The sequence below is a fragment of the Aulonocara stuartgranti genome, assembly GCF_965226115.1.
Source record: "Aulonocara stuartgranti genome assembly, chromosome: 15".
Lineage (NCBI taxonomy): Eukaryota > Metazoa > Chordata > Actinopteri > Cichliformes > Cichlidae > Aulonocara > Aulonocara stuartgranti.
Genome location: NC_138951.1, coordinates 34,332,603 through 34,358,543, shown reverse-complemented (window position 1 = coordinate 34,358,543; position 25,941 = coordinate 34,332,603). Strand labels below are relative to the sequence as shown.

Below are 25,941 nucleotides of genomic sequence, written 5' to 3'. Positions count from 1 at the left end.
AATGCGGTGCAGTGTTTGCACTTCATTCGGTGGTTTTTATTGAGGTACAGCTCAACTACTTGCATATATAGGATGCATTCCCCCAGTAGAACCATTCTGTAAATAATAGAATCAGAGGAAAGATGGTGGAAAAGCCTTTAATACTTCACTCGTTCACCCAAGAACCAGTTTATCTGACATTTACACTCCAGTGGATGCATCATAGAGCAGCATGGGGTTAGTATGTAACAACGATATGTAGCACCCAGGGATTGAATTACCAACCACTGCCATTAAGTAATGACCTGCTTTACCCTCTGGGTAACATCAGTATTAATCTAATAAAAGTAAGTGTTACTGCCCATTAATCTGGCTACAGTTGCAAGCCCATTTCTAAACAATATGAAGCTCATCGTTCTGCAGCGAGAAAGCATATTCACAAGTGGAAAACAGTCACGTGCCAACCCTCCTATGAGTGGACATCTCAACAAATTCAGTGTCAAATTTACTGTTCAAAGCTCGGAGAAGTGCGAAAAATAAACCAAGATCTGCAAACGTCAACAAACAGAACAATGTAGTGGCAATATGTGATGACAAGTATTCAGTTTTTAACACATGCAGAAGTCCTACACACATCAAAGTATTTATCATCATCTGGGAATCACGTCAAGCCGGTGGCCCTGAAGTTCTCAAACATAAACTCTGTGGTCCCTGAGACTTTTAACCCACTACAGTTCATCTAAAGCTCCAAAGGATCCGTGTACAAGAGCTCTCCACTGCAAAATACAACATCTAGACAGCAGCAGAAATCTATGCACTTCCTGGTTACACTTCTGCCTTTGATACAGTCAGACTAGGAAAGTTGACTGGCTGATTCTACCTGCAACTGTATTTTGGACTTCCTTGCTTTCTTCCTTCCTAACAATATGAAAACAACCACTTAAGAGTAAAACACTGAAGGTGTTGGTGAGGATGTGACCAAACTCCCAGCTGGCTACAGGGCTGCTCTCTCAACCCTTCACATTTCTCCCTGGACACCCACAACTGTGTTAATATCCAGGATAACACAGTCATCAATAAATATGCTGTACGTGATCATCCTGAGCCGCATACAAAACAGCGTGTAGAATGAAAATACATTTCCCAGAGGGGCCTGCTACAGTTTTTTGACATAAAATAACTCACCTACAGATATCGGGGCTCATCGGTGTCAGGAGTGTGGGTGTGAGGGAGTGGGACAGCCTGAGTCGGAGGCGTGATGTGGTGGCAGGTGGGCAGATTTAGGAAACAGTGATTTATACTTGTGTGCAGAGGTTAGCTAAACACACAGACAAAGTGTTTTCTGTTAGAAACTACTAATAGGAGGAAAGTCGAACAGTTTCTTTCATGTGGACTTCTATACAAGTTTCATTTCCACCCCTCTCTTTTCTTGTTTGAAACCCAAACTTCACGTTTAACTAAGGCAATCCTACAGTCTAACCACTCCAGCGCTCAGGGGCAGATGGAAGTGCTGGCACCTGGACCAAGGCTAACTGGATGTCTCCTTTGTTGTGTCAGTTGACGTGAGGTCGAGAGTGAAGCCCACCCCGCCATCACAGCTGAGATCTTTTTATGTGATTAAAGATCAGACGGCTAATGTTTGAGTGTTGTGACTGTTAAACCCGTGAAATATAAATACATAAAAAATAATAATAATTTAGTTTAACCAGTATAATGATTCAGAAAACAGAATAACAATGATAACAATAAATCATAATATCAGCCCCAGGATATGCAGGATGAGGGTGACACACTGGAGTCACTGATCTCCGAATGGCCGACTGACGTTTGATTTAATAAAAACAAGTTGCATTAAATAAATGGTGAAGTAGAAGAAAGTATTCTTCCTGTTGGGATGTGTGTCCTCAGGCTTCTGGGGGCGTCGCTGCAGCTTCCCACCCTCATTATCAATGACATTTGTGACAAAGACACAGGCACACTCTCTACCTCACACACACACTTATTTGTGTATAAAGTTTTGTGTTGTGGGTGCTGTGTCTGTTGTCTTCAGTTTTGTCTCCTACAGGTGCAGCAAGTGGTGATACATTGTGCTTTTCTAGTTGTTTCTATCCCCCATATCTACGCACCCCCCTGTGAGATCAACAGTTCAGGCAACAGGAGCTAAGACGTTCGCAGTGGAAAATACAGTGGAGATTTTGTAGTTTTTGGCTTTTCATCTGCTTTTTTTTGCAGTGTTGGATGGTTCATTCAGAAGGATATTGATTTAGATCATACTTCCAGCTGGTTTTTACACAGGGATAAGTGCATTTTCTGACCCAGTTGTGATGAGATTACTTTGTTTGGGATTATTACTCTTTGCTCCTGCTAAATTGCCTTAATAAACTTTTCACTTTTTATTCTTTCTAATGCAAACAGCTCGTACATGTTACTCTAACCTTTTAAAGTAAGCCTTGGGGCCCAGGCTCCAGGGCCCATATCCCTAAAGAATCTTTGTGCAAAAAGTGGCTCCTAGCGGCCAAATTCTAAGAAAATTCTCAGAGTCATGACGTTTTCTTAGAATTTCCCCTAAAAGTGACATGACAATCCCAGTTAATATAAAAGCTATTCCTCAAGATTCCTAACGCTTAAAAGGGCTCCTAAGGCGAGATCTGCTAAGAGCAGGGAAGAGGACTTTTAGTGGCTTAGGAGTTCCCCTTTTTTTTTTTTTTTAAATGACATCAGAAACAGCAGTATGCGACATTACGTGATGGCAGAGCTTCAGTTCATCCTTTGTCATTTTTTTTTTTTTTTTTTAAATAAATAGGACAGGGGGAATGAATGAGAGAAAGAGGGGGAGAGAAAGAAAGAAAACCAAAGGGGAGAAGAGACGGTGAGAAGGGGGGGGAAGAGAGAGAAAAAAAAAAAAAGAACTCCTGGGTCACCTGTATGGAGAAAAAAAAAAAAACAAACAAAAAAAACAAACAGAGGAGACAGCAAACAACAAAGAGCAACATAATAATAGAGAAAACAAAGCACCATCACAATAAACTAGCTAGCCATAGATATCAATATTTACTAAATAATAAACGATATTGTGCAGCACGCAAGATAGACAGCGCACAGTGTGCTTTGAGGTAGCAGCCAAGAAAGCTTTAGTCCGCGTCTGTGAATACCCATGTGTGCATACCTGTGTGGATCAGCATGCTTGCATTCCAAAGGTTTCTCCATGTAATGATCTGCTAGGGAGTGTGGGGGGGCCACAGCCCCGTCCTCCAGGGTGTGAAGCGGGTATGGAGGAGATCAAAACTCCAGACATCCAGAGGCCCCCAGAACACAAGAGACCATGGAAGACCAACAGAGGGGCAGCCGCGCCACTGTTCCAGTAAGAGCTGAGGAGAGTCCCAGATGAGGGCTCGCCCAGCAGCCGCGGAGCAGAAGTCAGGGGGAGCTGCAGTGACGCGCCCGTGAGCTCCGCCGGCCCCCAGCTGCGCCTGAGTGACCGAGCCCCAGGCCGAGAGGCCGGGGGCACCCCACCTCCAAAGGGGCCCGAGCGAGCCCCAGGCCCCAGGCCCCGACAAGCGGCCGCCAAGGAGTGAGCCGGTGTGTACCCGGACGCCCACCCCCAGACACAAAGAACCACCAACACACCAACACCTGAGGGAGTCCGCCACCGGCAGGGGAAGTGGTGGTGGGTGGAGATAGGCCTCCAAACCTTGGAGGGCCTGAGGTGTCCCCAGAGAGGTGGCGTCTGATACCCAACCTGACATATAGACACAGACATACAGGCACACACAGACACAAACATCCATTCCCACCCTCATGCTCTCATATGCACTCACTCCACACTCAACCAACGTGGAGACAGACATAGAGAGACGCTGTACACACAATCACACTCCCCAAGCGTACTCTACAAACCGGGTCTAGGTACCCTTGCCCCTGGAGGGGGGAATTGCACCCAGACCCAGGTGGTGTTACCCTCCCTTTTCCCTGCGGTGGGGAGAGGCAGACCACCCCGACTCCGCAGCAGCAGGGAGGCCCCACACCCCAGACCGCAGTCGGACGGCCAACTCCTCCTACTAGCCCTCCCGCTCCAGCAGGCCGCAGAGAATGGGGGTGGGAGAAGACTCCAAACCTCCCTCCACCCGCTCATTGTAGTGTTGATGCATATGTGTTCTAAGGTGCAATTAAAACCCAGGAGGGCATGGAGCTACCTGCCATGGAGCAGCAGGTAAGCGCATAGTCCCTCCTGCTAGCCCTCAATGACTAAGTGTATTTAAAATTGAGAGGTGGGCAACGACGTCAGGGGTGAGGTATACACCCTGATGGTAAATTGGACTCCGTGATTGTGCCCACCCCCAAGATCCTATATGTATGTGTAATGAGAGTGTGAATAATGTGAATGTCTAAGTTGTGGGATAAAATTGAGGCAGAGGCAGCCAGAAGGGGATGGGGGGGGGGGTAGCCTCCTCTGCACCCTGGTGACATACCCCCACTCCAAGGCCCTGCATGTGTGGGTGGTTGTGGAGGAGCGGGAAGAGGGAGGCAGCTGGAGATGGGGAGGGAAGGAAGGGAGTTCCCCTAAGCAGCTGCACAAAATGGCCAACAGAAGAGGCAGGAGAGATGTCCTGCAAACACTGGATGACAGGGAATTATTGAGATGCTACAGATTGGATCGTGCAGGAATCATGTTTGTGGTGGATCTCCTTAGAGATGCAATTACTTCACCAACTCGACGCCACAACACTATTACACCGGAGACGAAAGTAATCACAACCCTGAGGTATTTGGCATCCGGGAAAATGCAACAATGCAGCAGTGATGACTTGGGTCTGCAATCACAGACATTGCTAAAAGCTGAGCCGTGTTACCCTCGTTAAGACCACACTGGACTTGTAACGTTGTGATTTCTACTTCATTAAGGACAGCCCCTTGAGATAGGCCATCTTGTTTTCAACAGGGTCCATATGGGAGTGAAAGTACAAAATATGTCAGCTAGGATATTAATATGAGCAAATAAGACACGAATCATTATTTGAACAGGGTGTAATGAGTTTAAGTTTTCACATATTTTAGATTCTAATGTTAGGCTATAACCCCTACAGCTTACTATTCATTTTCCAGATATTTTCTTGAATGTGAAATATTATTTACAATTACAGTCAGCATAAGATTAGAGTGTATAATTATGTTTATTGATTTGAGGGTACATCCTTTGCTCATTATCACCAAAAGCTCATTTCCATCAAACTTGTAGGTTCAACCAATCACGGCTTTTTAAATGATGACTCATACCTAGCAACGGGGTCAACCACACCTCCTCACTAAGATAGGATTTTCCATCCATTCCTTGCTCAGAGTTCACTGAAAATGTTCTGGAATCACTTCTAAGCTAAAACTCCTGGCAAGGAATTTTTAGGTTAAGTTAGGAGCTCTCTGAGAGGATTCTCAGAATCTTTAGGGATACGGGCCCAGGCCTCTAAAAACATCCCAGATAACAAGTGCTGCAGGTGTAACAGGTGTGACTGATACAATTTCACCTGCAAGGCTTCTCAGGTTTTTTCGTATCAGGGCAGGCAAGGCCCTGAACACCAAAGCAGCCAGTCTGGGCGAGTCCACTTACCCGCATTGGCTCCGTTGGCACAGGGTGAAACTCACAGATCAGAGATTAGGAGTGAAACAGGCTTCCTGTACACAGAAGAAAGCTAATGCTAGGAAACGAACACGTTTGTAAGTTCTTTGTGAAGCCATGGTGATAGATTAATATTTTCATTAAAAAACAAACAAAGAGACACTAAGTGACTTTTCTATTTTCTAGGGCCGTGCTAGTGAAGATCCTCACATGGGCGTCACTGTCTGCTGTGAAAATGGAGATTCATAAAGACCACACATCGAAACAATCAACAGACAGTTTAATCACACACATACACACACAACAAGCTTGCACATTTGCGTCTTTCCTGCCATAATCTGCCTTATTCACAAGTGCAGTATATATTTCAACAAGATCACTCAGAGAGCACGTACTAAATCTGTTTCATGATGTTTTTATTACATTATAATGATGTAGACCTATTATGGAATCGTTGTGATGTTGTAAGCCATTGTACTGAAAAAAAAATAGGAGGTGTGTTGTACAGTTCTCTCCTCATATATATCATATACTGCTCATACGGTCTCATTTGTTTCTTCAGGGTCAACTTTGACCGTAAATGAAGATCAAGGTCAAATGCTTAGCCAGCTTAGGTACTCATGTCCCCAAAGGCCTCGTATGTTGTTGTGAAGTTTGAAAACAATCTTTAAAAATTGTGAGTGACATAAAGTTTTACTGATTTGGACATTTGATGTCACCTTTTTGTTCTTGCTTTCAATCAGCTCGAGCTGTTGGTGTCTATCATCAGATGCTAGACTGCTAACAAACAGACAAACAAATGGAACCGATCACCTACTCAGTGCTTTCAGGGGGACAATAATATTCTTTTCATACTTTAAGTGCAATACAAGAATTACTGTTATATACTTACTTAAATATTGTCCCCTTACTTTATCTCAGTGTGCAGCTTGCTTTATATTTGTATATACTCTCTTTAACACATGTTTATAATAACTCAATTACATTCAGTTCCTTCGTACGATCTCTCTTTATTGACCTGACATCAGAGAGCTCCTGCCATGTATTAAAATACAAGTTGCATCCAGCAGCAGCAACACGATTAGCTGACTGCTGGAGAAACTATACAGATGGGCCTTTGGGATCCCAGTGTCTTTCCAAGCAGCTGTTTTTCCAAATTAGCGGATCCTCAAAACTGATTTTTTAAAAGCTTATTAAACAGTTTAGGAAAACATTAACAAACATTGTCCTTGTTCATTAACATGCTCCACCTGGATACTTTTTGACAGGAAGTTTGGGGTTGTCCCATATATATGTGAGCGTGCTGTCCACTCAGCTCCAAAGGGAGATGTCAGTTACTACACAGCAATCATACAAGTATCATTTTGCATTCTTTCTCTGCGAAGTACAGAATGTGAAAGGAAGTCACTGAGAAATGCAGTCACCCATAAACTGATCGTAGCAGTCTGAGATGCTTTTCCTCAGCGCATCGATGTCTTTCCTCAGCTGGCCAACTTCCAGTAGCTTTAACCTTAACTTGTCTTCCACTGCCACCACTTTGCAGTCACTGTCCTCTGCTGAAAAGGTCAGCGCTGAACAGAGAAAACAAAGGAGAAAATGTTATGAAAAAGTCAAGGACAATATTTAGTGAGCCAGATTATGACTGCATGAAGAAATGTGAAGCAGTGCCTTGAAAAGAAAATGATTAGGGCAGAAGGCACCATACACATGTCTCTCATGCAGTGCAACTGTGCTCTATCGCATTGAGACTGTCGCTACACTCGGGGTATGACTCCATGATTAGGGCATCAGGGCACATGGAAACTTCTTTAAGACACTTATGCTTGACTGGTCACGCCCACAGCTGTGCAGAGTGTTGGGAGTCTGCATCAGTATTACGACTGAGTTGGTTTACAGTATTTAGTCCACCTGCCTGTTTAATGGGAAGCATATGTTGACTTTCTGGCTGTGACCCCTTGCCTGCGTATTGCTCATGGTTTACGTGCTGGGTGGGACCTTGCTGTGTCAAGGCCCTTTTAAATAGGACTCCGCCCAGGCTGTGCTGACCGCTAGCTAGAGTGAATGGCCCAAAATTTGTGATGCACTGGCTGCCTGGCGAGTGAGTTTAGAACAATGTGTTGCTCACGATGTCACGGGTTAAACACTCAGTGCTTTGTAAAACAAAAAAAGAAAACTCAGCTGTAAGTTGGGTGTGATGCTTGCTCGCGGTTCATGAGGTCACATGCTTGATGCAACCTTCCTATGGCGCCTAATGGAAGAGGATGGCGAGTGAGTTCTCTCCAGCCAATGCAGACAGCCTTGCGTGTTGCTCACAGAGCCATGAGTTACACGATTGGTGCTTTCTTCATGTGAGTTGGCTGTGACTCCTACTAACATATTACCAGTGCGAGTTATTGTGCTTGGTAGGTCCCTGCTGCATGCAGACATATAGGAATCATATCATTGTTGGGTTTTCCTCTGTATGTATTATTGTAAGGTCTACCTTACAATATAAAGCACCTTGAGGCGACTGTTGTTGTGATTTGGTGCTTTATAAATAAAACTGAATTGAAATGAATTCAACTGTAATCTACCTGTGGTCCTTACTGGTGTATTGCTCTGAAGTTTGCCACAGTGAGGTCCCATCCAGTGGCTTCAACAGACAGCTGATGGTCCAGCAAGTGAGAACTTATCTTATTTTATATTTTTAAGCATGTTTATTGTTACATTTCTTCTCTATCGGGGGAAAGGAAAGTTAGAAATGACTATCCACTTTTATGCATAATCATTTCTAACTTTCCTATTAGTCATGTTAACAAATACATTTGTTAGCTGGAATATCTGTGGATTTGGAAATCAGGCACAAAATATTAAACATAGGGACATCATATGTGGATTTACGTCTACTGCAAGAAAACCACTTGTGCAAACAGAAGGTGAAGAAGTTTGATTTCATGATGAGTCAAACACAGCTCTGAGTGGTTTCCACAGATTTATAATCTTTTTGTGGGGTAGGTCAGATGTGAGGAAGACAATCTTTCATAAATAACCTAAAAAGTTCAGAAGGATGATGTTGTAGTCTGGGGCTAGCATCTGTTTATATACGTAAATCTTAAAATCTGTGTGTGGGGAACACTAAGAAAAAAAAAGTTGGGTCACAGCTAGTTTTGTTCATCCAAGTTATAAATAATGATTTTGTGTTTGATAGAAAAAAAAAGATATTTCAATGCCCTGAGATATGTTGTTGAAGTTCAAAGGTTTCTGATAACACAGGTCTCCAGAAAAAAGAAAAACAGAAAGAAAATGAGCTGCGTAGTACGGAAGAGGATTAAGGCCACTTTTTTTTCTTCGTTTCCAGAATTCTGAGAATCATGAGAAAAAAAAATTCTGAGAAAAAAGTCAGAATTCTGACTTTTTTAAAAGAATTCTGGAAAAGAAGAAAAAAAAAAAGACATACTATCTTCTTAATCCTCTTCCGTACTTCCGTAGCATGGGATACTTTTGGTACATTTTATGTTTTTAGGGTGTTGAATCAAAAAATGATCTCCATCTCCTCATGTTTTGCAAAAAACATTGATGCTTCTCTGAACACGCTTTCGCTCTTAGAATATATATTAAATTCATGTAAGAAATCATTAGTGGATATGTTTTTTTTTTAACTCAAATATAGGATACCAGATTTCAGTTTAAAAAGGGAAATTGTATGCTTAATTAAACTTAAAAACATGAGTTTTGCAAGAAAACCTGACGTGATGGAATTTTAAAAACATTTTTCCTGGTTTCAGTGAGTAAAAATCTACAAGAAACAGTCAAAAAACCCTATGCAGATTTTTGGTTACAAACCTGTGTAATTAATCAGATAATTATAAAATAGTTTTTGCAGCTGTTTATTACCATTTATTTATTTTAAGTTAGTAAACATTAAAGTGATACGCTTTAACAACCTCACTTTACCTCAGCTGTCAATACGTTAAGTAAGAACCATCCACATGTATTTTACTCTGGAAGAGGCTGTAAAATTTTGAGTCTGATTCAGATCCATGAGTCAGTGAAACTCACTTCTGTCAGATGACACCAACAGTATCACCTCAGTATCGCTAAGCACTGTTTTTGTAGTTGTTAGCTCTTCCTTTCCGGCATTACCAAAGCTTTCTTTGAATTTGAGCTGACATTATTGAACTCTGACAGTTATTGAATAAACTCTTGTGATTTTTAGGACATTAGTGGGTATAATGTTAGCTTATAATCAGCAGCTATTGTCGTTGTTGTTGGCTCCAGACAGCTGACAACTGAAATCTTGGAATGGGATTTAAAATTAAATCAACAGCTCCGAAAATGAGTTTGAGAGCCCTATTCCAGGAATTTTACATGCGCACAAAGAAAACTGCTAACTGATTACTAGGTGACTAAAATAAAAAAAAATATATATATTTTTTTACAAATGCTACAAATCTTATTTGTATCAAAAAAAATCATAAATGTCTGTATTTGTGTTCGCCCTCTAACTACAGTAGGTTACAAGTGATACATAAAGAATAAGTATAAATAAGTATAAAATGTATGCCTACATACATGTCATTCCTAGAAGCAAAGACAGGTTGGGCTCTTTCCCCTGCGCTCTCTGAGCCAAGATGCTGCAGAGACCCTGGAGCTCCAGTAGACAAAGGGACATCTCTTTCAGCAGCTGGTCCACTTCTGGAATTTCCACATGGGCTAAAGAAGACACCAGCAACCCTTCGTCCATCACCTGCTGCTTGTCAGTGAAAAAAGAAAAGAAAAAAGAAAATATTTTTTAAATATCTTGGAACAACATGTTCCCATGTATCAGAAAACCCACCTCTCAGGGATCACTGCAACTTTCAATCTAGCATGAGTGCTATTTTTTTTTCCTATTTAACATGCACTGACAGCTAGGGATGGGAATTAATGCCAATTTAGCGATTCTGATTTCAATAGCGATTCTCATTGGGTTCTCACTGGCTCACTTTGAAAGTAACCACAATCTTTAAGCAGCATATCAAAGAAATTACATTCATGCAAACTAACTGCATGCTGTGGGATCACAGATTTGTGTATGTTGGAGGCATTTCCCCTGTTTATTGGTCATTACTCAGAAAAGTAATGTGTTACACATATTACACAAAACACTTTTCTTGGAAGTCATGCATTACTTTTAAGAAGTACTGCACTTAATTATTTTTATTACTCCCATAAGAATGTAATTTGCTATACTACTCTTCACATTACTTTTGCATTTCAAACATATTATGCAGACACACATTTTTTCTCTCAGTATTTAGGTATGAACACAAAAGCACAAATGTAATCCAAATAAAATCCAGCACACAGAGACTACAAAGTGAAAGCCACAGTCATGTAGAATATACACGTCTGTTCATGCTTAGATGTACATCATTTAAATGTGAACAGACAAAGACGGAGCCTGCAGCACTGCTCATCGGTGCCTTTTTTACCTATTGAAATTCAGGGTCTCGCTGCTGGTTCAACATGATGGATTATCAGAACAGTTCACTCCACTATAGCTCTCCCCACTTTCCAACTGTTTCCAGACTCTCTCTCAAACCCACACAAAGACTGTTCACCATAGGGGATTCTCCAAGCAAACCTGAGCACAGTGAAAATACAGACTGGCATCTCTCTCACAGGCAAGCTGAAATATTAACTCAAGGGTTGGAGGTGAGTTGCACTAACTTATTCAAGACAATGATCCAGTGAGGATTAAATAACGGCCACTCCCACTGCTCTTGCAACAGTTGTATAAAGATCGAATGGCCAGACACCCCATACTTCCGAAAGACCTCCCACAGAATACTCCAAGGGACATGGTCGAATGTCTTCTCTAAGTCCACAAAAGGCATGTAGACTGGTTGGGCAAACTCCCATTAACCCTCAAGTATTCTTGAAAGGGTAAAGAACTGGTCTAGTGTTCTGCAACCAGGACGAAAACCGTATTGTTCCTCCTGTATTCGACTAACGGATAGACTCTCTTTTTCAGCACCCTGGCATAGACTTTGCTGGGGAGGCTGAAGAGTGTGATCCCCCTATAGTTGGAACAGACCCTCTGGTCCCCCTTCATGATGATGGGAACCACCAGCTGGTCTGCCAATCCAGAGGTACCGCCCCTGACAGCCCTACAACACCCGAGGGGCCCTGCCACCAAGGAATGGTAAATGGACTAGTTCTTATATAGCGCTTTTCTACTCTGAGCACTCAAAGTGTTTTACACAACTTGCCTCATTCGCCCATTCACACCCATTCGTACAAGCTATTTTTTCTATGCTCCAAGAGCTTTCCATATAACATTCACTCGTACTCATACTCCGATGGATGCACTGGAGAGCAACTTGGGGTTAAGTATCATGCCTAAGGATATTTGACATGCAGATGAGAGTAGAAGGGGATTTAACTACAAACCTTCCGATTAGAAAGTGACCTGCTCAACCACCTGAGCTACAGCAACAAGGAGTTGTTTAACTTCAGTGACCTTACACCAGTGATGGATGAGTCATCCCCCTCGTCCCCAGACTCTGCTTCCTCTACAGAAGATGTCCTAGTGGGATTAAGGAGGTCTTTGAAGAAGAAAGTCTTCCTCCATGTCCTCTCCGAACTCCTCCCACAACTGAATTTTTGCTTCAATTAATGCCCGAGCCACGTTCCACTTGACCTGTCTGTACCTATAGGCTGCCTCTGAAGTCCCACAGGCTAACCAAGCCCAATAGGACTTCTTCACCCTGATGGTTTCCTTCACCTCCGGTCTCCACCATCTGGTTCGGGGGTTACCACCATGACAGGCACCAACCACCTTGCGGCCGCAGCTCAGTGCAGCAGCGTCAGCAATGAGGTCCATTCGAACTCAATGTCCGCAGTCTCCTGTTGACAACCCCACAGGTGGGGGCCTCTGCCAGGCGTTCCCAGCTTACCCTCAATATCCATTTAGGTGCCCCAGGTCTGTCGAACATCCTCTCCCGCCACCTGATACAACTTACTACAAGGTGTTGATCAGTTGACAGCTCAGCACCTTGCTTCACCCGAGTGTCCAGAACATACTTCTGCAGATCTGATGATACAATTACAAAACTGATCTTATGAACTGCGGCCTAGGGTGTCCTGGTGCCATGAGCACTTATGGACACCCTTATGTTTGAACAAGGTTTTTGTTACTGTGGTTTGCACAGAAGTCCAATAACAAAACACTGCTCGATTTCAGATCTGGCAGGCCGCTTTTTCCAGCCACGGCCGTCCAGGTCTCACTGTCACTGCCCACATGAGTGTTGAAGTCTCCCAGTAATGAGAGAGTCCCCAGGAGCAGCACCCTCAAGCACCCCACCTAGGGACTCAAAGGCAGCCAGGTACTCTTTTAGGCCATGTTATGGAGTAATGCAAAAGTAATAAAACAAATTCAATTCAATTCAAAATCCTGCTCCTCACATACAAGGTTTTAAATAATCAGGCCCCATCTTATCTTAATAACCTTGTAGTACCATATCACCCTATTAGAGCACTTCGATCTCGCACTGCAGGCCTACTTGTTGTTCCTACAGTATTTAAAAGTAGAATGGGAAGGAGAGCCTTCAGTTTTCAGGCCCCTCTTCTGTGGAACCAGCTTCCAGTTTGGATTCGGGAGAGAGACACTATCTCTACTTTTAAGATTAGGCTTAAAACTTTCCTTTTTACTAAAGCATATAGTTAGGGCTGGACCAGGTGACCCTGATTCCTCCCTTAGTTATGTTTTTCCTTCCCACTGTCGCCAAAGTGCTTGCTCATAGGGGGTCATATGATTGTTGGGTTTTTCGCTGTATCTATGAAGCGCCTTGAGCGCCTTCATAGATACATAGTTGTGATTTGGCGCTATATAAATAAAATTGAATTGAATTGAATAGTGTTTTTACAGGGAGTAATTAAGTAACACACTGCCACACTTTTTAAAACAGTAATGAGAAATATATAATAATGGATTATTACTTTGAGTAACAGCACCACCACTGTTCATATATCATTGATAGTTGGAAAGAACTTAATCTCAAAAATAAAGCTGTTGGTAGAGAATCAAGTTTAATAAGTAAATGATCTGAAGACTAAAATTAAACTAATTTCAGTAAATGATATGCTTAATTTTCCTCTCATGTGATGATCTGAGTTGTGGCTAAAGGTTTGGGGCAGAGGAGATTCAGCACCTATCAATGACTAACCAAAAATCAATTAGACAGGCAGAAGAATTAAGCTAATACTTCCACCACAGATACCTGAAGGAAGGCTGTACTGGGTGTATTCAGGCTTTTTCCCTTTTCTGGAAGGTAAGAATATTGCTGACGAGAAAGAACTCTTTTCTTCTGCAGTGTTGTGCTGGTAGACTAGCAAAACAAAGAATGTGACAGATAAGCTTATGTTTTCTACAGAAAAATAATATACAGTCATTGATCGTCTTCTTCTTTCAATGTGTTTAGTCTTTGTCACAGTGGATGGAGCTCCATCTCACTAGATCCAAGAGCCTATGAGGTCTTCTCCTGTCTGATGCCTTCATTCACAACTGTCCAGTATATCCACTATCCATCCACTGTACATGTCCAAATGATTTCAACTTTGCCTCTAACCATTTATCACATCCCTCGATTATTAAGTGAATTTCAGGCTGAGAGGTACCATAGCTGATTTTGGCAATAAATCAAAAAGTAAAGACTTGGATCTCAAATTTTATGACTGATGCCTGAGCAGGAAAACTTTCTGTTATGTAATCTCACTTATACTGAAGCTTGGAACTGTTCTCAAATAATATCAGCAGGAAGTTAGCCTGGTATTATTATTATTATTTTCTTTAATGAAAAAAAATTTTTTTTTCTCAATACAGTTTTCTAAGTTTGCAGATAATGCTTTGGTAGGGTGAGGTCAAGGTCAGTGTCTGTTTTGCAGGATGACCACAACACTGCATCAGCCTTTCACAGCTGAGGATTTAAAAAAAAACACAAATTGTCTTCATTACAAGTTTCTTCAGGTGACATTTTTCAAACAAAGTAGCTCTTTTGCTGAGTGATTTTAATTCATTCTCATGTGTTGCTGATCATCTGTGGTCCTCCTGATTATCAGATGTAAAGAAATACAGCATATACAATAATTGTACAGTGAGGGTGTAGATTTATAACAACCTACCATGAGTTGTGAGGTCAGTCTCTCAATCTGTTCTCGTTGATGCTTAAACAGCTGGAGGTGATCAGACACAACACGTGAATGGCTTCTTCATGGGTTTTGTGTATGTGCATAAATGTGTTTAGAATGCTACCTTGCTGCTGTGATCTTGCTGCTTAATAAGCTGATGGTTTTCCACTTCAAGCCGCTTCAAGTCTTGCATAGGTAGCCTCACTCCATCATCCAAACACTGCTGCACCTTTTGCTGTAGACTTTACCAGAATAAGACATGAACAAAACAGAGACATGAATGAAATGAAAAGAATATCATAAATAGATCATTTAGTATCACTTGTGTCATCTTTACAGTAAATGAAGATGTGTGTTTACAGTTAATGCACGTGAACTGTGTAGTTAACGACAGGAAATACTTCAGATCTGCCAGTGCGCATGTACCATATGTGATCATAATCTTCTGGAACTGTACCCATAAAAATTACAAATACAGGTGGCTCCAAGTGGTACCGCCCTGACCTTCTAGCAGATTCACCTATGGTATAAATGTGAAAGCCCCAGGCAGTTTTCTGAAAATTTGCCATCTGACCTTTACTTTCAGTTCAAGCTCACTGGGATTTAAACTCTTCTGAAATTTTTACTAGATGCATCACTAGAGGCTGAATGTGAAATTCCTATGTGAGTTCCTTCTTGAGATATGGCATTCCCAAGATTGACTTCTGACCTTGATAGGGTGACAGCGATACACTAACAGCGCTTTACGACTAAGGGGTAAAAATGTGTACCCAATTTCAATTTGGCTCCGTCTTCTACAACATTGTCTTTTGAGCAAATGAAGACTGATTGCACCACGCTTGCTTACATACTTCTAGAATGCTCCTTAGACTATTCACTGTGACTGCTTGGATATATGCTGCAACCTTATTACAAATATTAGTGTAAAACAACAAATATCAACTTCTGTGTCAAAGTGCAGATGAGGACAGACCATTAACCCCCCCATGAAAAGATATTTTTTAAACTATTAAAAAGAACGGGGAATCCAACTTTGGATTCTTTTCTTTTGATCCAAAGTTTTATTTTCAATGCCCCAAAATTCAACAAATCTTTTCTTCAAGTCTAAACCAAAGTGTAAGCTCAAACCCTTGTCTTATTTTATCAAAACTGATCTAATAATGCTCTCTAAAGAAAACTTGTACGTTTAGTAATGCTATTTTGGACATGCCTTGCTCTGTTGAAGAAGCGCTTTAAAGAGGCAAGGAAAATTGAATTTAATAATTGTTTAACTCATTTCAACTGTTGATGACCTAGGCTAAGATATGAATCTTTCCTAAATTAAAGACGAATTATTTTTGCACTATGGTGATGAATCAGGAGATATCTATCATCCTTTAGACATTCACAAGTACAGCTAATAATAAGACGACATCCAGGGAGCTGTCTAAAAATATCAGCAGTGAGAAAATGACCTTGAAGAACCTATTTTAAATCAGGCACTGTATATTTTCTGATTTTAGTACAGTCCTCACAAATCTGTGAGAAACGACGTACCTTATTTGCACACAAACGTATCATATACACATAAATATACCTATGTACAGATGCAATCAATTCTTTCTCTCTCTTTGCCTGCATCTTCATCTCGATGTCTTTGTCCTTCATCAAAGTACATCCTTCCTCTAGGCTCTTTTTTAGGTGAGACACTATTTTCTCCAGTTTCTTGCATTTCTGCTGTGCCTCCTCCTGCTGAAAATAGAAATATGCACAGTGAGATAGTAGAGCAGTACGAACAAAACCTAATCCTCTCTCTGACTGACTAAATGGGGTCTCACAATTTTAAATCCTGGACCTTAATCTGTTTATACTCTATATAAATAACATACAAATGTCTAAATTATTAAAATATAATTTATTTCTTGATGACATCACTTTATATTGTTTTGGGAAAAGTCTGGAATGGCTTCTAAATATAGTGGAATTGGAATTCCAAGAAATTGTTTAATTTAAATGAGAGCAAACAAAGTATCTAATATCAACAGGCAAATAAAAAATAAAGTCATTGATGAACAAGGTTGAAATGGAAAGACTGTATGAAAATACATTTTTGGTAATTGACCTTCACTTATATTCAAAATCATCCAAGAGTTTTAGTAGATACACCTGGGTTTTAATTTGAAAATCCTAGGTGACATTTTTCTCCAGTTATCGTGTTCAAAAGGTCCACTGCTGGTGGACCATCTTTAGGAGTAGTCTGGGTTACACAAGCAATGTGTACACAATTTTACACATTGCTTGTTCCTTTAAAAGTGATGCAGCACATTAATTGTTTACTGCCCAGAGAAGGTAATGTTGAATAAAAACAGAGCTTAAATGTAGGCTTAGCCTACCTCAACAAATTTTATCTTGTTTTAGGAACATATTTAGACTGTACCCAGTCTAGGGGTCGAGAGCAGAAGAAAAGAGGAGTATATGGTGAAAACAAACAGGATAAAACAAACTCAGGGATTATATTGTAAAACTGTCCTGCAGAAACCCATTTGCACTACGCTCGGAGGACAGAGGAGTCCCTGTCCCATATGAAACGCCACTTGCTTAGAGTTTCCAAGTCTCTAGGATGAAAAATGTCTCTGACTGATCAACCTGACTCACCTCAGGGTGTATGTATGCTCATATATGTGTTTACCCTGTTGGCCTGGACCTGTACTTCATCTAATGTTGGCAGGTCAGAAAGGTATTTCTCCAGTGTCTCTATGCGTTGCTGGTTTTCTTGGTTTTGGTTGTTCTCTCGCTGAAACTTCTTTTTTAGACTACAGATGTAGCGATCCCTCGTTTTTATCTGTGGATGAAGAAAATACATATTCAAACATATGTTTACGTTACTATACTTTCAAGAGTAAAGTACACTTTAAAGAGTAAAAAATGTTATATATATTAATTATTACTGTACCCTTTCCTCCAGTTTTCTGATATCCTCTGAATATTTCTGAGTAATTTGCTTGAAGACTTTGCTGAAATGGATTGTGTCAAGTTCAGCCACAGCTAATTTCTTAACAAGTTCTTCATCACAGGACAACTGATCAGGTGGCTGCTTGCGTGAAGTTCTCATTGTTGAGTCCTTAAAGATGACCAGAACTTGTGCTATAACTTTAATTATAAAAATGTTTTATGTGGTTATTAAATTTGGATATGAATGTTCATTTATTACCTGGATGTTTCGGGTGTGAGAGTCATCAAACAACCTTCTCTGGCTCTTTAAGACCTGATGTATTTTCTGTTCATTATCTCTGATCCGCGCATGTAGTAGCAAGATCTGTAGCTTTTGTCTGAAAGACAGAATTCGTTCCTACTTACAAAGATTCCCACCTGTATTGTTTTTTCCATATGCAATAAATAAATGACTAAAATAAAGTTTATTCGAGAACTGACAGGGTGAACAATTTGGATCTGCAAAAGATACCCAAACATGCCAGATGAAGAGTGAAAGTAGTGACAAAGAGAAGCACCAATGTTTGGAACACTTCAGTGTACCATAGTATTGTTGTGTGTTTTTAGGATTTTTCGCAAGCCTTTTTATACTTCAAAGGAACAAGACTTTTCCAATAAAAAATAAAAAACAACATCAAAGTTGTACATGTAAAAGGTTAGAATTTTGCTTTTGTAACCTTCAGGATGTCTGTGAAGGTTCTCAGTCATCCAGGTCATCGTAGTCAAAGGAGCTTGTAAAGAAAAGCGTCTGGACTTCTTTAAGGTGCTTGAAGACGTTTCACCTCTCATCCAAGAAGCTTCTTCAGTTCTAAGGTCAAATGGTGGGGAGTCCTTGACCTTAGAACTGAAGAAGCTTCTCGGATGAGAGGTGAAACGTCTTCAAGCAACTTAAAGAAGTCCAGACGCTTTTCTTTGCAAGCTCCTTTGACTACCTTCAGGATGCACTGGTGTGGTTTGTAGTCAAATCTCAAACAGCAGGCACAGGAATCACAATATCCACATCTAAGGCCATGATTCTCTGCCACAAAGCGGTAGTTGTAGCTGGTGTTTTTATTTGTTGTTCTTCTCTTATCAAATACACAACTCCTTATTTGCTACCACCATCTTCACTTTTTACTTAAAACTCTGTAAACTAACACAAGTTTTATATTTCCAATGCTAATGGAGTGAAAGCAGGAAAACAAAACAAGTCAAATCAACAAGTGTAAGCCTGGGTGAATAACAATATACACAGTTGCAACTGATCGCAGCTTGTTCCACAATAACTTTCACATATTTAGTTTGAGATAAGTATAGGTATTGGTGGACTGTTCTTATATTTTTCAAAGAGTACACTGAGTACAGGCTGTGGGTCTTTTCTTGGCAGCTTTAAGGGCTCAGGTATGGACAGCTTGCTGCACTTAACCTAGCTGCAACTCTGATTTTTGGCTAACTTCCCTTTTCAGTGCCTTGAGTTTGGCCTCTAGTGTCCTTCTACATGGAGGCTAGTGCTCCTTGAGGCTGTTCACCTTACAGCCAAGCATCACTGCTGCCGTCGTGTAGATCAGATGATTAGATTCAGTGATGGTTGCACTAGGGATTATCAGTAATGCTGCATTCACATCTTTGAGTACACCTTCAGAGGGTACAATCGCTTCTTCCGAATGTTGGAACACTGAGCGAAATGACGAAACTGACAACGAAACACTGAGTTGTTTCGTTGTCAGTCTGGATGTTGGGTATCAACGATCCCATAGATTCCACATCCTCTTCATGTAACCTCCTCCGCCGGGGTTATTTGCATAGTATAATTCCAACAGCTCCCTGTTTTCATCCCTTGTTGACTTATGCCTCTGTCAGTGCGCCACAGGGTGGCTGTGGCTACAATGTAGCTTGCCATCACCAGTGTGTGAATGTGTGTGTGAATGGGTGGATGACTGGATGTGTGAAGCGTTTTGGGGTCCTTAGGGACTAGTAAAGCGCTATATAAATATAGGCCATTTACAATTTATGCCTTCTTGTTCTAGTAGCCCACTTCTCATCAGTGTGTCCTGGTTCCTCAACACCTCATGCCAACCTTGGTTATCTAGACAACGTTCGAGCTGGTATGGCTTCAATTATCTCTTTCTTGCTCATATCCCTATCCAAGGTAGGCATGAGGGGATCTGGTCTGGGGATCCTTACTGGAGACAGACGCTCTGGTTGGGAGTCAGACCCCCAACCTGAAAGTGGGTAGTGTTACCCCTACTCTAAATGTATATATGCATGCATCTGCATGCAAACACACACACACACACCCATATAGGGCAACTAAAATATCTGTCTGTTTGGCTTTCAGTACCTATTTATCTGTTGCTCTCTTTGTCTCAGTAGATCCTCTTTTACCTTAACCAGATTGTTGACAGGCAGGGAGGTCCCTCTCAGCATCTGGTAACACACAAATATAGAGAAGACAAAATCTAATTTATGCACACAGCGAAATCATGACATAATGTAAAAGCCTTAGTTGAAGTCAGTTATAATCATGTAGTAGAGAAAGTTTTCACAGGACTGCCCAGTGAAAAACTAAGTACACCTCATGATTCAGCAGCATGTAGTTCTCTTAGGGTCCTGACAGAGCATTTCAGTTGCGTTAAGGTCCAGACTTGAACTGGGTCATTGCAACATCTTTATTATTTTTTGTGCATTCTTGTGTAGATTTGCTTTTCCCTGTTGGACAGATGGCGTTATATTTACAGTGATGTGAAAAAAATACACTTTTCCTGATTTCCTAACTTCTGTATGTTTGTCACACTTAAATGTTTCAGATCATCAAACAAATTTAAATATTAGACAAAGACAAAACAAATAAGCACAAAATGCAGTTTCTAAATGAAGAAGTTTATTATTAATGGGGGAAAAAATCTAAACCTACATGGCCCTGTGTGAAAGAGTGACACCACCCCTAAACTAACCCTAACTTGTTGGGCCACTATTAGCAGCAACAACTGCAATCAAGCCTTTTTCGATAACTGGCAATGAGTCTTTTACAGCGCTGTGGAGGAATTTTTGCCCACTCATCTTTGCAGGAATTCATTCACAATGAAGGGTTATTGAACATGAATCGCCTATTTAAGCTCATGCCACAGCATCTCAGTCAGACTTTGACTTCATTTTGGGGGTTTTTAAGCCATTCAGAAGTGGGCTTGCTGATGTGTTTTCTATCATTGTCCTGCTACAGAACCCAAATACCCAAATACGCCTGAGGTCACAAACAGATGGCCGGACATTCTGCTTCGGGATGTTTTGGCAGTCCATATTGTCCAAAACAACCCCACCATCACACTACCACCGCCATATTTCACTGTTAGATCCAAGATAGCGCCGATGTTTGTGGCTCGCCATCTACCTGTCTTACCTGTTCTGTTTTTCGTCTTATTGATAATGTTAACTTTGCTCCAGTTTGTTCTGTGTGTGTTTGTTCTAGTTTTTACCCTTTTGCTATGTAAAGCACTTTGGTCAACCTCTGTTGTTTTTAAAAGTGCTTATAAATAAATTGAATGATTGATTGATACTGTTGGTATGATGTTACTTTTCTGAAATACTATGTTACTTTTACGCCCGATGTAATGGGACACAAACCTTCCAAAAAAATAGACAATCAGAAAGGGGACAAACACTTTTTCACACCACTGTAACTCTAGAATACTATAATACAATGATTGCAAGATGTCCAGTGCCTGCAAAAATAATTACTGGTATGAGGTGTTTGTGCTGACTGTGGTTTTTGAGTTTGGTTTTTGTCAAACATGGTGAATTTTATATCCAATCATCTGAATTTAATTTGGTATTATTTTATGCCAGTTCATAACAGTCATTTCAAAACAGCTTGTTGTACTGTACGGTAAAACAAAAACTTTAAAACACTGGAGACTGTGTGATTGCCCCAGCAGTCTCACAATGTGTTACCAAGGTTACAGTTACAGGGAGTTACAGGGAGGACAAATATCTATTGGGTCATTGGTGACCAATCTAGGTTTTAGGTTAGCAGCAGGGTTTGGGTTGACTTAACAAGCAAACCGTTTTCATATAGCCAAAAACCTAATAACAAAATGTATGAGATTCATCTGAAATGTAACACATTGTAATTTGTGAACTATTGCTAATTGCATCTAAAACAACACCCAACCTTATCTCTAAATAGAGAGCTACATGTTATGATGTTAACAGGGAGAAGTTCATTGCCCCCAACCTAAGACCTCTGTCAAAACCAGACTCAGGGAGGGGTAGCCAACAGCAGCTGCTTGGTGAGATTAAAGACAAGACATATTTGAAAGCCATAGAAAGACAGTGATCAAACCACAAGTAACTACCTCTCTGAATAATAGGGTTGCTGTGTCCTAAATCATCCTTTCTCAATCTATGAGCATATTTACCTACACAGGATCAAGTCGTGGTCTTTTTATTTCCATACTTTTTCACTTTCCTCGTTTCTATGTTTATTTTCACTTTTATATGATAGCTGTAAAACCCCACTCACCTGTTTAAGCCCTGGATCACATTGATGTCGCTGTTGCCATAGTGACTGCTCATCTCCACCGCAGCCCTCTGTTCCAGTATCACTGTTATGACCAAGTTCACCTCCACACTTTCCTTTGAGCCTGTGCTCCATGTGCTCAGTCAGCCACATCTGGGTGCGTGCTTCAAGTTGAACTGGGGACGTTCTATTAGTCTGATGACCCAGTGGAGAGTCCATTTGGTTGTATGAGATGGGTTGATAAATACTGTAGTCCATGTATTGTTTCACTGGTGAAGACAGAGGTGAGAAAAGGGACATATCTGCCTCCAAACCAGTGGATAGCCTGCAATTGTTGTACTGGTAACCTGTGCTGGCACCTGGCGAGTGCTGGAGTAAGCTACTGCAGGCTGTGGGAGAAAGTAGCGGTAAATATAAGTCGACATCGGAAACTTGAGGTACCCTTCTATGCCTATGCTGTAGAACTCTATCTAGGGATCCTTGTGCATTTGGGTTGTACCGATATCCTGCTGTGCTAGTATTGCACGTATCAGTTCCTAATGATAAGTTGGAAAGCGAGGAGCACCTCCGGATAGACTGATGGTCCTTTGTGTCTAGACAACTTTGTGGGTCCAGATGAGATGTGGCTGGCACATGCTGCTGAGAAGACCAGTACGAGTAATTTGTGCTGTGGCTTGAAGCTGGCATTTTAAAAGTGGTTTTATGTGAGGATGAAACAAATGGCCTTACATGGACAGTAGGAATGCCATTATCCTGGCCCAAGTGCTGCTGCAAGAGTGGCTGGGAATACAGATGGGTGGTACTGGAACTGGAGTCATCTAGGGAAAGATATAAAAGGTTAAAGAAAAAATATGGGAAGGATCAAATAACAACACCAACCTATATTTATTGAGAACTGTAAAAAAAAAAATCCCTTCAAGAAAGGGTTTTAGCATAAAAAAGAAAAAGAAAAAAGGTACTGTATCCATTTACATAAAGACCGCAGTGACAAGATTGTGTATAATGCATGGATGGCTGTAGCTCAGGAGGTAGAACAGATCATCTACTGATCAGAAGGCTAGTGATTCAATCTATGGCTCCCCCAGTCTGCACGCCACTTGGGCAAGATACTAACCCCAAGTTGCTCTCCATTGCATCCATCGGAGTATAAATGTGTGTGAATGTTAGTTAGGAAGCACTGAAAAGCACTGAAGACAGTGAATGTGGTATGTTGTATAGAGCGCTTTGAGTGCTCCGGGGAGAGTAGTAGCTATATAAGAATCATTACCATTTACCATATATGCTCATTGGGAAATCTATCTTGTAACTTACGACGCAACCCAAAACTCCTTTTAACCCTACGCCATAATCTTCCAGGGTTTTCAGAGACTTAAGCGCGTGTGCTAAAAGAGTAAGACATTTTCCACCTTTGTCAACTTCTTTGAGATGCCAAATGAAGACTGAACTCAGAGCTGACCTGGAAACTTCAGTGCTGAGATGTCCAAAAATATCCAAACACACCACAGCTGTGCACAGAGCACAGCACAGCTCCACTGTCCTTTCTCAGATTCATCCATAATCAAGATATTTGCTATGAACTTGTCATGGGCCAAGACCACCAAATTCCTCTTTCTTTTTTGTAACATGGTGAGATGACAGGACCTATCACACAGCATTAACTTTCCCTTTGTGAGCTGCTGGAAGCTGGGGTGGAAAGAGAATAAGCTTTACTAAAATCGCTGTGATTACATCAGAATATGAATCTGTTGAGTGCACAGTTGAAAGCTCGGCGGGGCTTTGTGTCGGGGTCCTCCAGTAGGCTCTGTGCAGCAGACAGGCTGACAGAGAGAAACACTTCTCTACCAGACTAAATCTGTAAGAACAGCAGTGGAAGTGTCTCCCACTGATTGTACAAATATAGATATATTTTTACTTGTTATTTATCTCACGAGTCGCTGTGATTTGGACGACAGAGATATGCTGCTTCAGTTTGCTCTGCCCTGCCTACTGAGTAACCCGACTCCGGCTTATTTTCATACTAACATTGATCGGGTGTTTAGCTGGGGGGCGGGATCTCTGCCGAGTGCTGCGTGAGCGTGGGCACAAACAGAGCGAACCAGAGGCGAAATAGTCTCATTTGTGCCTTTTCCAGTGGATTCTTCAGCTACTGTAGTAAATCCTGTCCATATTCAGTTTGTGGGTAATCTTAATTTTCTTTCACAACTTCTAAAAGTTTGACTCTTGGCCCAGAGTAGAGCCCCGATGTGATGTATATTATATTTATCTGATACCTTAAGAACTCTTTGTTTTCACAATATGACTAAATTATGTACAGTAATAACGCTTGTTATTCAGGCTACTTCAAAAATTTACCATGAGAATTGTTTAATATAACGGTCATTTAACGATAAACTATAAAGCGTGTTTACATGTATTTTACAACATACGATCAAATATTTGAAGAATATTACTAAATGGACTATGCTGTGGCATCAGATGTCTGTGCTAAAAAATAAAAGCCACGGATGACTTCTGGCTCGGTAACAACGGAACCAACCGTGCCGTATACTCGATATGTTAAAGGATTTAACAAGGACACAGCACTGCAGATGAAACGGAACCAGCTCCTTACTTGGCTATCATGTATTTCCAAAGCTCCTTACCTGTTTTATTAGATTCCATCTTTAAATTAGAAATGATTGGATCCATCTTCAAAATCACTTCTGCATCGCATTTTTTAAATAAAGGTCTTTTTATATCAGAGTAGGGAAAATCACGTTAAGCTCACTAAGATGACAAAGGAGAATAAAAGCAAGACGTTCAAGACGCGACAGTCTCCAGCAGCAAAGCTGTCATATATGCATACTTCCAGTAAACGAGGCCGTTCTGGGTTAACCATGAGTGGAAGTGCACCCAGTAATCTCTTCCTCCGACACCCGCATGCGCATCATAGTAATTCTTCGGCTGGGCTGAAACCGTTCCTGGCACAGTAACGAAATTATTCAACAAAAATGTGCAAATAACGTGAGAAGTCTCGTGCTTTCAGTCAGCCTACAAATTGCTAGGGTGACAAACCGCGGTCAAATTTCTTGCGCTTCTACAGTCACCTTTACGGCAGCGCCTGTTCTCTTTAATTCCCGATCGCATGTATGACAAGCCATTAGTGCCAAATATCGCCCCTTTTCTAACCCGTGGTTTTCTGCCACCCGGATGGCGCCTTGAACGCACCATCCGAGTGGCCAATAAACACGATTCTGATTATGAGGTATTTCCCTCTGGACTGGATGGCACACACGAGTAAATTAAGTAGAAAAATGTCATGTTTAAAGCCTCTTTAAAAATTGTTTTTTGGAAACCACAAGAAGAGAAATATGTTGCATTCCCTTATGTCATTTTACATCTTCACTGTCAGTAGACAATTGTGAACATATTTTGATCTGGCTTTTTTTCCTTAACTCAATAGACCTGGCACACATTCTACAAAGACAACTCTCTTCCTCTGCTTCAAGCTCTTTGCTTGTAGCTTGAACCTATTCGCTGGAACGTTGAGGACAATATAATTGCACAGCAAAGCAAGACACGGGTAGGCAAAATTCTTCATGTTTCTCGTGCACGGGAGAGACCGGACAGACGCCGTTCCTTCGCTTGACCCCAGTTGCTCTCTCCGTTCTCCCGTAACACTGCTCTTTTATTGAGGTTAAATGAATATGCATAGGGTCATTAACATATAACATCTCACATAGGTATACATGTAAAC

At 41.2% G+C, this 25,941-nt stretch overlaps 1 protein-coding gene across 5 annotated transcripts; it reads right to left on the bottom strand.

The window, feature by feature from the left end:
• Positions 1-5,853: 5,853 nt before the first annotated feature.
• cep85l (centrosomal protein 85L) lies at positions 5,854-25,429 on the bottom strand. 5 transcript variants are annotated; one of them, XM_082504755.1, is made up of 13 exons: positions 24,848-25,427; positions 22,935-23,023; positions 22,209-22,844; positions 20,031-20,116; positions 17,931-18,048; positions 17,673-17,840; positions 17,409-17,561; positions 16,317-16,471; positions 14,865-14,982; positions 14,735-14,785; positions 13,834-13,941; positions 10,142-10,319; positions 5,854-7,161 (listed from the first exon to the last, which is right to left on the bottom strand). In XM_082504755.1, the coding sequence occupies exons 1-13, from the start codon at positions 24,891-24,893 to the stop codon at positions 6,995-6,997; spliced, it is 2,073 nt and encodes a 690-aa protein (XP_082360881.1). In that variant the 5' UTR covers positions 24,894-25,427; the 3' UTR covers positions 5,854-6,994. The 5 variants fall into 5 exon arrangements, with proteins under 5 accessions (XP_082360881.1, XP_082360882.1, XP_082360880.1 ...); XM_082504756.1 differs by having other exon boundaries at positions 22,209-22,841; XM_082504754.1 differs by having other exon boundaries at positions 16,317-16,468; positions 22,209-23,023; positions 24,848-25,429.
• Between the last annotated feature and the right edge of the window lie 512 nt (positions 25,430-25,941).

Bases quoted from the DNA above. Each gene is read 5' to 3' on its own strand.
- cep85l (XM_082504753.1), bottom strand. From the start codon at position 24,893: ATGGATCCAATCATTTCTAATTTAAAGATGGAATCTAATAAAACAG. The intron at 14,786-14,864 runs GTAGCATTCTAA...GATCACCTCCAG, and splicing joins AGCAAGATCACAGCAGCAAG to CTGTTTAAGCATCAACGAGA. The intron at 10,320-13,833 runs GTATCTGTGGTG...ACTGACAAGCAG, and splicing joins CCAGTACAGCCTTCCTTCAG to CAGGTGATGGACGAAGGGTT.